The 13,030-nt window shown below is 34.6% G+C and overlaps 1 protein-coding gene across 4 annotated transcripts in view; it reads left to right on the forward strand.

Annotated features, from left to right (window-relative positions):
* LOC109090557 (zinc finger protein 609-like) overlaps nt 1-13,030 on the forward strand; it is an 82,643-nt gene that overhangs the window by 53,329 nt on the left and 16,284 nt on the right. For all 4 annotated transcript variants that reach the window (XM_042714962.1, XM_042714964.1, XM_042714963.1 and 1 more), the window contains one exon: nt 10,867-11,092. In XM_042714962.1, coding sequence (XP_042570896.1) covers nt 10,867-11,092 — 226 coding nt within the window. The remainder of the gene's footprint in view (nt 1-10,866; nt 11,093-13,030) is intronic.

A 13,030-nucleotide genomic window follows, 5' to 3' on the forward strand; every position in this document is an offset into this window, starting at 1 on the left:
CAACAGACACACACACACACACACACGCGCGCGTTCACACATGCACACGCTTTCACATTCACAGCAATGCATTCACACACACTCATCTCATAACGCCGAGCCGGTTAGAAGCGTCTTTACAGGTAAACAGATGCATGTTGCTTACTTTCTTATCTGGCGTGTGAAAATGATGCATGTTTTGCTTTTTGTTTCCTGCTGATTGCATTTGACGTTGTGGTTTTATCAAGCGCTGTGACACTGTTTGTTTTGTTCCTGTTTTTTTTTTCTTTTCTCAGTGCTTATAATTGCTTTGTTGTGCGTGTGGCACGTAGGTATCTTTCTGTTCTCCAGGAAATAGAGAGTTCCTCCTTCTGTTGTTGCTAGGATGTGTGTTTCTTCATCCTCTTAGCAACAGGTGATCTCTCACTGAGAGGCTGTTGCTAGGGGCCATTGGATGAAGGGAAACTCTCTACGATTATCCCCTTTCCCACGGGGCTCCGCTTGGCCTTCCGCCCACTCAATCAACCGCTGCATCTGATTGGCAGCGAGCACCGCCAGTTAAGAGCCAATCCAATCATTCGCTTCGAGCGAGAAACACAGAGGAGGTATAAAAGGTCTCTCAGATGGTGTCAGTATTTGTGGTCTAAAACCAAAAAAAGAAACGTTTCTCCAAGTGTTTTCATCGATGCAGAACATCGAGCTGCTCTGATATCCTGCCTCTGCTGTGCTCTGCTCGCATTGGCCAACTTAACCAACTGAACCGTGCAGAACTGTCTGCAGAGCTGTGTGTTTCTGCCTGCTGTTGCTGAGGTGTGGTAACAAGGTTTCTGTGGTAAACACGGCTAAATCGCCACGTTCTGTTCACCTGTCAGTTTGTCTCGTTGACAAACCCTCGGCGGCGGTTGTAGCTCCCGCGCTCTCAGAATGAGTCAACAGCCAGAGCTCTGTCACGATGAAGAGAGCCAGCCTGGTGGAGACGCTAGTGCTGCTCTTCACCCTGACACGAGGACAACCAGAAGTCCACAGGGATGCTGTTACCAGGAGCTGTCAGGCAGAAAAACTCAACATTTCACATCTGGGTTTTGTTCGTGTAATATCTGTACATTTAAAGGGAGCCAAGTAGGGATGGATCAGCAAGGACTCGTCCATTTGTGAGTTCAGCTGTTGTGTTTATGTAGGTTTCGCCTTATTTTTTAAGCTTTAATATTTTGAAAAAGGAGTGGATCGAGAGTTGTAACCTCTCAGGTTTAGTGTTTCTAAAGTTATATATAAAGTTATACAGTGCTCCTGTAGCTCAAGTGGTAGAGCATTGGTAAAAATTGATAGCCTGAATGCACTGTAAGTCAATTTGGATAAAAGCGTCTGCTAAATGCATAAAAAAAAAAAAAATGAAAGTTTACTCAGCAGCCATATTTCCAAGCTATTTACCATTTTTGCAGCCCGTGACACATTTCCTCAGTTATTGAAATGTGAGAAGCGTACATCTTGGGCATGTAAGACCACGTCCTAGCTACATCAGATGCAGAAATCTCAAAATTTTAAATCGGCAATCAAATCTGACATGAACATGTTTCTTGATGCTCAAATAGTGTTAAAAACTTTATATATATATCGGAACTGTTTTTGTTTACTCACCCTCATGCCGTTTCAAACCTGAATGACTTTATTTCTTCTTTAAACCCAGAGCAAGATATTTTTGGGAAATGTTTACAGATCGTTTAAATTCACGTACAGCTACATTACACACTGCACCAAACGTAATATTGGAAATGGCGTAATGGGGCACTTTAAGCAACTGGAAAACTAAATGAAATGTGGTGCTTTATGCAAGGCAGGCAGATGATCCTGAGATGCTCTCTGGCTTTAATGAGACGTATGTCTGTTTTGAATCTGTTCTGAAGGAGGGGGAGGTTACACAGAAACTGTGGATGGCACTGTTAATGCGGTGGCTGTCGTTTGGTGTTTTTTTCCCCTCTTTGCTCTTTTTCACACACTTTTTTCCCCACTGTGGTTCAATGCATTGTTCTCGCTTCCCTTGTTTGAAGATGCTGTTTTGATTCACAAATGTTTCCTTTGCTCTCGATTTTGTTTTCTTCATGGTTTCTCTTTGTGTTTTTGAGCCTTCAACCATGTGACACCTGACATGTGAAATGACAGTCAGAAGAATCTAGTTTCCTAAAATGGAATAGTTTATTAAACCTTATTGAAACATTTAACGAATCTAAAAAAAAGTTTGCATAGGCCTGTTTTTTATTTTTTTTTATTTTTTATTTTTTTGAGTATCATATTTGACACAAAAAGTGACACAAAAATTTGACCAAAAAGTGAAGACATTCTGATGCTCGTAATGTAAATCAAAGAGATCTTTATCACAGTACAACAGATACTGACATAAAATGGTATAAATATCAGTCGTCACTCTGTATCTCCAGTAATCTTAGTAAGATGAGATTGAAATTCCTAGTTGTATGATCAAAGCTCTGTAGTTTCAAAACATAATGCAATGCAATAATGATTGAGAGATGAATGCATAAGGGTCAAAGACGAAAAAGTGTTTAAGCATAAAAAAAAAGTGTAATACTGCTTTAAACTGTTGTACTTTTCCCCCAAAAAATGCAAAAAGTTTTCTGTTTTTTTTTTTTATTGCAATTTTGTTTTTGTTTTTCTGAGCAAAAAATAAATATCATACATTTGCCCCTGATTTACAGGAGACACCCAGTAAAATCTCATTCAGTGTAACAATCTTGTCAGGCATATTTACAACAAAAATCTATTTATGACATATTAAAAGACTAATTACTTTCACCCCAAATACTAATGAGTTGTAATTTTACATTTTTAACATTTGCCACTATCCTAGGTTTTGCCCATTTGTCAGTAAGAATTTTTTTACTAATTTAAAACACAATAAAATTTAGTATGCTCCATTATTCTTTTCGATATTTTAATATGTACACGTCAGAATAAGCGTGTTGTTTGAATTTTTGCATAAATACTGTGTTACACTGAATGACAATGTAACATTATTTCAACCAAATTTTGACATTTTATTCTCCAAAAACTTATTTGAAACCTTAAAAGTAGACATTTTACTTACATTGAATGTGCTTTCTATGGACACAAAATCACTTTTGTACATTTCTTTTGATGCGGTCGTCTTAACGTCTTTGACCCATAAACATTCTTCAAAAGATGAGATGTGAGATGTTCTGGAGGCTTGTGAAGATCATTCCTCCGCTGAGGAACAGTGAAAGTAAAGCTTCTGGAAACAAACGCTCCTCAAAAGATCCTGATGATCAGATTTGATACATTTGAACATGGTTTTTCTAAGTAATTTTGTAATCAAGTAAACCGAAGTTGCTTCAGTCCATGAAGTGTTCATCTTGAAATAATACTAACAATATAAAAGTTATTCTTATGTTTATTTTATTTAAATCAGTAAAGATTTAGAGCAGAAAGGTGGGTGTTTTTACTTACTAAAAAAGTATGAACTATCAATCAGATGACGTGTAGTAGATTGTGTTCTGATCATGTTGATCATTTAGAGACCTTAGAAATGTGCATTTCAAATATGATACAGTAGACTATATAGAGTTAAAAAGTAACACTTTTTGGAATCTGAAGAACTGATGATTGTACAGTCAAGCTTCACTCACTGATTAGTTTTACGCTCTTTATTATTGACGGTTAAACTCACTTCATGATGTTTGTGAGATGCTCTTCTTGGTGGCATAGACGTGCTTTCCGCCCCGCTGCCCCAGAGGTCGGCTCGGACATCTCTGTACGTACCAATTTAGTTCTTCAATGTGGTCAGCAGAGCAGCTTCCAGAGGCCACTCGAACTCAGATTACAGACAGTTTTTGGTTTCCATGAATCAGATTTTTAGTCACCCCTGCTCTCTAATTATAGGCCAGTGCAGTAAGAGCCCCATTTGTTGTATGACCTTGGAGATATTAACGGGTCCAGCCTATGTGAGCCTGCGTGGATGATTGGAACAGAGGAATTATTGTGGCCAAAAGTCCTTTCCAATTGGGAAAACAGCTTGGTGAACTGAATAAACAGTAGAGACATTTTCTGCAAAGTGTGCAAGTGTCTAATTACGCCGATTATTTGGCTTTTTAATCCACTTTGACTTCGACCAGCCTTGTCTGAGTGGCCACAGCCTCCTGAATCTGACACCTCCTCATTGTGCGTTTAAAGAAAGCAGGCCTCCGAGGATCAACATCGCATGAGTGCCGTGTTTTGGCTGGCAGTGCGAAAGTGTTTTGGTTTAAGCGCTGCTCTCTTTCTGCGTTTGTTTTCCAGCCATTGATTGGTTTGCAGACTTTGTTTTCTCATGCGGTGGAATGCAGGTTTTTCTCGCTCCCTCCCATGCAACGATTCTTTCATTCAGGATGTGAGACTGACAAGAGGATGTTTAAAGTCTCCTAACACCTCTTTCTTTCTCAACTGACTTGTGTATTTTTCCTCTTGCGGCCTCCAGATCTGAACTCGGCGGGGTCTGGTGTTTACACGGCTCGGATTAGTGCCGCTAACCTGAAAGGCCTCTTAGAGTGAAGTACATCTAAACATAACGTGACGTTTGTTAAACTGTGTCGACGCGCTGAAAGGTATTGACTGATGATTGGTTTAAAGCATCATGGTGTTCCCTTACTTTTAGCCTATTTAGTGTTGTAGTGAAATTCTTGCTAGCTAATTTTTGCTTTGAATTATTTGAGCTACAACAGTAGGAAAAAGCAAAAAAGTAATAAAGGTAGAGAGATATCGGTAAATATCGGTTAAGCTGATATTATGGATTTTTAAAATCCATTTTAGGTGATTTTAGATTCATTTTAGCAACATCTAATGCTCACTTAAAGTTAGTATTCAAAAACACTTATAGTTTAATTACATTAATGTACATCCTTTTCTAATATACTGTACATGATAATATTGTAATGCTAAAATTCGTTACATTTTTACTGTTTTAAAACAATTATTTATATTTTATATTACATAATATCAATATATTTATATTATAATTAATTTATAAAATTTTAATCTTTTAATGTAAGCATTATTTTAATGACTACAAATTAAATTTTTGTAAACAATCATTTTATTATAAAATATTTACTTTATTTTTGTTTAAATAATATTTATGCAAAATATCATAGAATTTTAATCTGTTTAAATATTAGCCTTATCATATCAGCAAAAATGTTAATATTGTGCACTCCTACATAAGAGCTTAAAGTGTTTTATTTGCATATACTTTTAATATACAATATTAAAAAAAAAAAGATATTTGGACAAATTTGGATAGAATTGTAAACTGTTTTAATCTAACTGTATCTACAAGAAATTTAATATTGTGCACTCCTAAATAAAAGCTTGTAGCATTTAAAATGATTGATGTTTTACTGTTATTTTTTTTTATATATATATATATATATATATATATATATATATATATATATATATATATATATATATATATTTTATATATATATATATATTTTATATACAATATTTATTTATTTTTTTAAATATTTAGACAAAATATCATAGAATTTTTATGTTTTAATCTAAGTGTATCTGCAAGACATTTAATATTTTGCACTCCTAAATAAAAGCTTGTAGCATTTAAAGTGATTGATTTTTACTGTTATTTTTTAGTATAATTTTTATTTTATTATATACAATATCTTATTTGTTTTTTTTTAAATATTTAGACAAAATATCAGAATTTTAATGTTTTAATCTATTTTATGCTGCAGCTTAAATATGTTTTTTAAATCTAATCTAATAGAATTTCAATATCAAGCTTTTTTATACTGCTGCACTAATTTGCATTTGCTATTTCCTCATTGCTCTCAAATGTCAGAGCTATTTGTGTTCTTATCGCAGGAGAGGAATATCCCGTGTTTTCAACCACAAAGTGCATCTCAGAGGCGCAGCAGCTTGTCTTGGCAGGCGTTCTTGGGTTTTTTCCCTGCTAACATTTTGAAGTCATCGCGCACACCCACCTGTGCGGTCATTCTGTTGTGGCTAGACGTTACTTTGTCTCCGAGCACGAGGCACCTGGTATTTCCATCGGCGTGTTGCAGTTCAAGTTAATGTGTGACACTCGTTTAACAGATGTGATTTTCCTCAGCCACATTTCAGCTCCCCAAGACGTCAGATCACCCAAGTATCTGAATTTCTAATTCCACTGGGGGAGATTGCTTTCTTCCAGTCTGCCTTCCCAGACTTCTTGGTTTCGTTGTCCTCCTCAAAGGGTTTGGCGAGGTCATTTGTGCCGCTGAAAGGGTTTTCTTCGCTGGTTTCCCGATGCTGTCCAGAGCCGAACGGGATCTCCCTAGTCCTTCTCCATTGGCGAAGAAATGGTTCTCGAGTCCTTTTACAAGCGTCCTATCGGGTGTCACTCTCGCTTGGGTCGCCCATCAACTCTGAAGAAGCAGATCATGTTTCTTTCCTGTAGAGGTGTTTATTTCACGCAATTGTACTTGATAAGTAACGCCTGTCGTCGGCCCAGATTATGATGTAGTTTCGTGGTGATTGAAATGATAGTTTCAGAAAAAGTGGGGGGGGGGGGGGACATGCAGGATTTAGTTTTTGGCTTGGTGTGCCAGTTGTTTGAAAAACTCAATCTTGTGTTAACCGCGGGATCTCTGGGGTGTGTGCGGACAGCGGGGTGAGTGTACGCCAAACTTGGAGGGAAACTCAAAGAAAACGAGCTCAGAACCGCTAATGGTGTGCTTCAGACCACAAATGAGAACGCGAGCCAGGAAGCGAACGTTGTTTTTGTTGAACCTTGCCGTCTCTCCCTCTGAGGTTCTGTATTAATCTAGCTCTTGTTTCCAGAGCACGTCGCTCCACCTCACGCTGTGCTACTCGAGAGGCTGTTTGGGTTTAGCGGCTGGTGCGTATGGTTAGCGTTTCCGAGGAGATACATGCTCCAGTTTATGGTTTTGGGAATGTAAGGCTGTGTTGACACAATCATATGATATAAGCAATTGCTGCTTCTCAATATTGCATGAAACATTTTTTATGCATTTGTCATTTCCTGCAAATCATCAAAGATGTATTGAAAACGTTCCTACATTTTTTTTGTTTCTCTCAGATGTTTGGCACAATTAAAATCCAATTATAATACTTAAAGATACACTCAGTTTTAAAAGATACATTTAAAAGATACATTTACAGTTTTAAAATTCTGTAAATTCCGCAATAATTTTACAGTATAATTATTCTAAATTGTAAATGTATATTTTATTATTCAATAATCTATTTTATAAAAATCTAATAAAGTTTTTCATGTTAATTACGCTAAATTTTATAGTAATGGCAGTAATTATTACTCTTTTTATCTGTATCAAGTGAATATTCAATATTTAATCATACATGATCATTCCCCCTAGTTTTAAAAGTTTAAACATTTTTTGCCATGTTCTATTTATATTATTCTATTCATAAATGAAATCTTTATTTGAATTTTAATCATGTTTTTCCTTTTTTGTTGTTTTTTATGTTATGACGTGATTTTAGAAAAAAAAATATATATATAAAATAATTGTAAAATAATTAAAAATTTTTTTATTAAATTAAATAAAATATAAAATTAATTGAATTAATTTTATTAATATAATATTAAATAAATTCTGGCAGTAACCAATAAATGATGGCATTAGGTGATGTTAAAGTAATCTAAAAATGTTCTAATATAATATTTAAAAAAAAATCTAATATATTAATATATAAAATTGTAATATAATACAATATAATATAATATAATATAATATAATATAATATAATATAATATAATATAATATAATATAATAATTGAATATCCAAAATTATTTATCCACCATTTAAGATAATTAAAACAAATATCTAATATCGGCCGATAACCGATATCATACAGATATATCACACATCTCTAATGATATTGTGATGCATTGCAATGTATTCAGTCATAAAATGTGAAGTGTATTATACTGTGATGTAGTTGGTGAGCACTCCATCGTTGTGTATTAAAGATTTATTGTTTGATTGGATTTAAAGGCGTCTTTGTTGTTATTTGCAGGCCCACGCTGGTTTTACTGGCTCTCATTGAGCTCTTTAACCCTCATCAGGCTTGTCCATGTGCGTTTAATAGTCCTCAGGTATAGATGTTTGTGGTGTGTGTGTGTAAACAGCACTTACAGTAGTGTAGCAGAGGACAGGTGTTCGAATGGGACACCCTCGGTCTAATCCTCCAGTAATCCCGGTTGAAGACATGTGTTGGCTTTCTTACCGCGTCACACTGAAGTACAGCCAATGCCCAGCATTCAACTGGAGAAGAGCTCGCAGCCGCCCCGTGTCTTCCTATGAAATCATCTCAGTGTTTTTCCTTTCATGTCAGACACATCGGCTGTAACTGAGAGATGGCGTTCGAGTGCGTGACTCCGTAGTTCCCTCACAAACACTGTGGTCTTGTGAATTTTTAGTAACATGACTGTAAATTCAAGAGTGCTCGCTGGGGAAGGGAGGGAACGCTGAACAAGGCCAGCAGTGTGTTCGTGTTGTTGTTCAGCTAAAGAAATGCAGTTACTCTTATGCCATGTTTCTCGAGGGTTAGTTTATAAAGTCTTAGTTTAAAAAGTCTTAAAGTATTTTTTAATTAATTTTGTGCAGTGTTTGAGGAATTCTTAAACCTGCTTGGACTCTTAAAGATAACGGTTCTTTATTGGTATCAGTGTATATAACCTCCGTGGAAACTTTGCATTCCACACATAATGGAAAAAGGTTCTTTAGATTATTAAAATATTATTTTAAAAATGGTTCTTTTAAGAACTGATCACAGAAAGGTTGTTATCTTTGGAACCCAGAATGGTTCTTGATGGTCTTTCTCAGCATCTTCATCCAGCAGCAGTATGATGGACAGGCACGAGTCGTTCAGAACACGCCTCTTTCATTACATATGATGATGACCAATCGTGACATCACCATTCTTCTGATTTCAAATCCTTCCAAGAGGGTGTTTTTCACAGTGTTGCCAGAGAAGAACCATTTTTAACTCCCCAAAGAACCTTTCAGTCAACAGTTCTTAAAAGACCCATTTTAGAACATTTTAATAATCTAAAGAACCATTTTTCACTATTGTCCAGTGGAAAGACCTTTTTCCACTACAACCTACAGGAACATGCAGCATGCAGTGTTTCTTGTTAAGATTCAGTTACAGTTACTGAATAAAATTTGGTGTAGAATTGACTTTGAAACAGCTTTCTCTCAGAAATTGCTGGTAAATTTTTATAAATAATTACGAAGACACATTGAATTGGAAATGTTAAAAGACTGAAATAGCACTCCACTGATCTCTTTTATATACAACTTTTTCCCGTGTACACCTGTTTTCTTTGTAGAAACTATGAAATCCAAAAAAAACAAATTTGGATCTAGTGCACAGACATTGTTTTGCATTGAGAAACTTGAGTTTAATTCAGTCATTCTTATTAAATAGTCTGATTCTGATGCGTGATAGATTTGTATAAGAGTTGTTTGCCGAACCCATTTATTATGAACAGACCCAAGAGCATAAAGCATGCATGTCAGCAGAGAAATTGAAATTGTTGGAGTAGTTCAAGTTCATTTTAAATGAAATTGGCACATTTATCTCTGGTTTTAATTTGAGTGGTCGCGGTGGGGATGGGTCGAGAAGAACCAGCTGTGGCAGCTTATGATGAACCTTAAGCGTTAAGAGCACTAATGGTTCTCAGCATTCAGGTTAAATGATCTCAGACTCTGTACTGTGTTCAGACCTCACCAGTCTCTGATCATTGCTATAGCTGAACGCAGAGGTTTGATGTTGAGCCTAATGTCAGCTTATGCTTTCATAGCAGTCTGTTTATAGTCACTGTAATTGTATTACTTCTCTTTGCTTTATTCCTTTACCTTACTTGAAATGAATGTTAATGAATGATGAGCTTTAATAATGATAAACATCACCTCCAACACTGTTCATAGGCCTAAAACTTACTTAGTCTGGTATTACTTTATAAATGAATCAAATGTAGGTTATGCAGATGAGTAGTCTTATAATATTATTATTATTAGTAGTAGAAGCAGTAGTATTAGTATTAATTTATATTTTTAGTTATTCATTTATTTTATATATATTTTATATCTAAAACTTGATGTACAATAACAAATTATATCAACAATTACTGAAGAATTTTATATATTTACACTATTACATTAGTAATATATTTTTGTTTTATTTTTGCATCAATTTAACAACTGATAAAATTTGATCTTACTAATACTAATAATTATGATGATGTTATTTAAATAATAAAAATGTAAAATTACACACACGCACACACACACATATATATATATATATATATATATATATATATATAAAATGTAAGATTACACACACACACAAACACATAAAACAAGTAAAAAATTTTTTTTATTTTTTGTTATTTATTTATATTATTTTTATTATAACTGAAAAATGTTATATTATAAATTGATATTTTTGTGTGTATATATATATACAAAATTAGTTTAAAAATATTATCAATTTATAATATAAAATTCTTCAGTTATTGGTAAATTATTATAAATAAAAAAGTACAATAATGATAATAATTATTAATAATAATAATAATAATAATATATTTATTTTTTTGCATATTTTTTTTTGTTTCTTTGTATGTTTTTGTTTTTTTTTTTTTTTTATGTTATTGTTTTTTTTATTTTATTACAAATGATGGTTAAAATCCAGAAGTAATTGAATGCTTTAAAATCATCCTACAGTTGTGATTCCTCTTGCAATTTTAACGAACAATGTTTTGACGTGGTTCTATTGAGTATATTTTCTCTCGCTAACTGGATCCTTTCTGTAATCTCCCGCAGATGGAGTCTCCGGTCTCCACGCCGGCGCCGCCACCGCTCCACCTCCTCGCTCCGGTCAGCAACAGTGACATCTCCTCCTCGTGTGAGCAGATCATGGTCCGCACGCGCTCCGTAGCCGTCAACACCTCTGACGTGGCTCTGGCCACCGAGCCCGAGTGTCTGGGTCCCTGCGAACCTGGCACCAGCGTCAACCTGGAGGGCATCGTCTGGCAGGAAACCGAGGACGGTAAGGACCGCAGCCAGATGCGTGTTACATGCTGTCGGTTAAACATTTAATCACTGTTATATTTAGAGCATCCATTTGGCGGGAAATCATACTGCAATTTTTATGCGAGCTGTGAGTTTGGCAAAAAACTAATTTGTAACTATTTACACTTAGAGTTTCTGTCTTGTTAATAACTGCTAGTTTATAAGTGCTTCTTATTACAATTTTGGGAAGACGATTGGGGCTTGTTGCGTTTTCAGATGCACATTATAAGCATCCCAAACTCCAAACAGATGCAGAGATGCGAAACTGAGATGCTGAAAACACTGGATCACGAGCTGCTCATGTGTAAATGAACACAGAGCCACACTTATTATTATTAGCATGAACTAAAACTGCAAAAAAAAAAAAAATATTTTAAATTAAATTATTACATTTAAATATAAAAACATTTTATTTCAGCTAGTTGCCAAAAAAACTAAAACTAAAATTACTTAAATTTTAACTAAAATTAATACGAAAATAAACTAAAAATATTGTTTTAAACCGTTTTAGTATCACTATAATTTTTTTAATAGTTTGATTTTTAATAATATAATTTTTTTAAAAGTTTTTATAATTTTTGTCAATTTGAACTATATAGACGAACTATATTCGTCTATATAGTTTTAATTCGTTTTTATTTCAATTTGTTATTTTAGTACATCAAGTTAAACTAAAAAAAAAGAAGAAGAAAAGTTTTTTTTATATTTCATTTTATGTCAGTTAACATTTGTCAAGAAACAGTTTATTATTTTTTTTTTAATGGTTTTAGTTTTAGTTAACCATAATAACCCTAAATAAAAGAATAAAATTTAAAATATTAACAAAGACTAATACATCCATAATATTAAAATAACACACAGTCGCACTAAGCCATATCCTGATTTTGGTTTTATATTGATTACTCAAAATCCTTAAATGTGCAGAAAATTATTTTGAGGTTTTTCCTAATTTCCGCCTCACTGAAAGATTTGGATCATGTCCTTTCGCTAAAGCCCTGCCCCTTAAAAACTCTTTCGATTGGCTAGTTCTCTGATTGGCTGACAGATTCTGTGATTTCTCAGGATGCTATGCAGCTAGCAAGGATGTTTAATATGTGGTTTCCCAAAAATGCTCGCAGGATATTGTGCGTATATAAATAATCAAGCCTTTTTTGTGCTTGTTACCCATCTGGTGAAGTGCACACTAGGGAGAACACACTTTGCTTTCTTTTGCTTCTTGGACACTAATTCCAGCTTGGCTTTGAGCAGGAGCGGGTGATTGACTGAAATAGTGCTGTTTGCCTCATTACGCAAAGCTTTTTCTCCCATAAAACTGATGTTTTTTATCCAGGGCTGGTGCCAAACTGTTTAGATCTTCATGTCAGGACTGAGTCGCTGTAGCCATTAGCCTTTTTGTGTGTGTCTGTGCTATAAACAAACAAAATCCAGACATTGCGGTTTGTTTTCTCCACCTGATAAAGCTTAACCTTCCTTGGGTTTTCTTCCTCAGTCCTCTGAAGTTTGTGTGTTTGTGTTATTTGCTTTTTGTCCAACACCCCTTTGGACGAGTTTTATTTTAGTGGGCATTTATTGACCTGACAATAGAGGTCCTGTTTTAGCAGGCTAATGGTTCTGTATGTTGTAACTCCAGTCCTGATGATTTTATTTTAGTGGGCATTTTCAGTTACTTTCGTTCATTTTTATTTTGTGGTTTTTGAGCTCTTTGTAGTTTTGTTTAATGGGTTGTTTTGTGGGTTGTTTATTGGTTTGATTTATTGTTTATTGGTCCATCTCAGTGTGGTGTTTATGAAGTCTATACGAGGCAGTAGCATTATAGTTTTTAAGTGCACTTTAATTTCAAGATTTTTTTTATTTGGATTAGTTTTCACGGAAATACTTTACAGTAAGGTCTCATGTTTTAACATTAGTTAACATG

Source organism: Cyprinus carpio, chromosome A25, assembly GCF_018340385.1.
Source record: "Cyprinus carpio isolate SPL01 chromosome A25, ASM1834038v1, whole genome shotgun sequence".
NCBI lineage: Eukaryota > Metazoa > Chordata > Actinopteri > Cypriniformes > Cyprinidae > Cyprinus > Cyprinus carpio.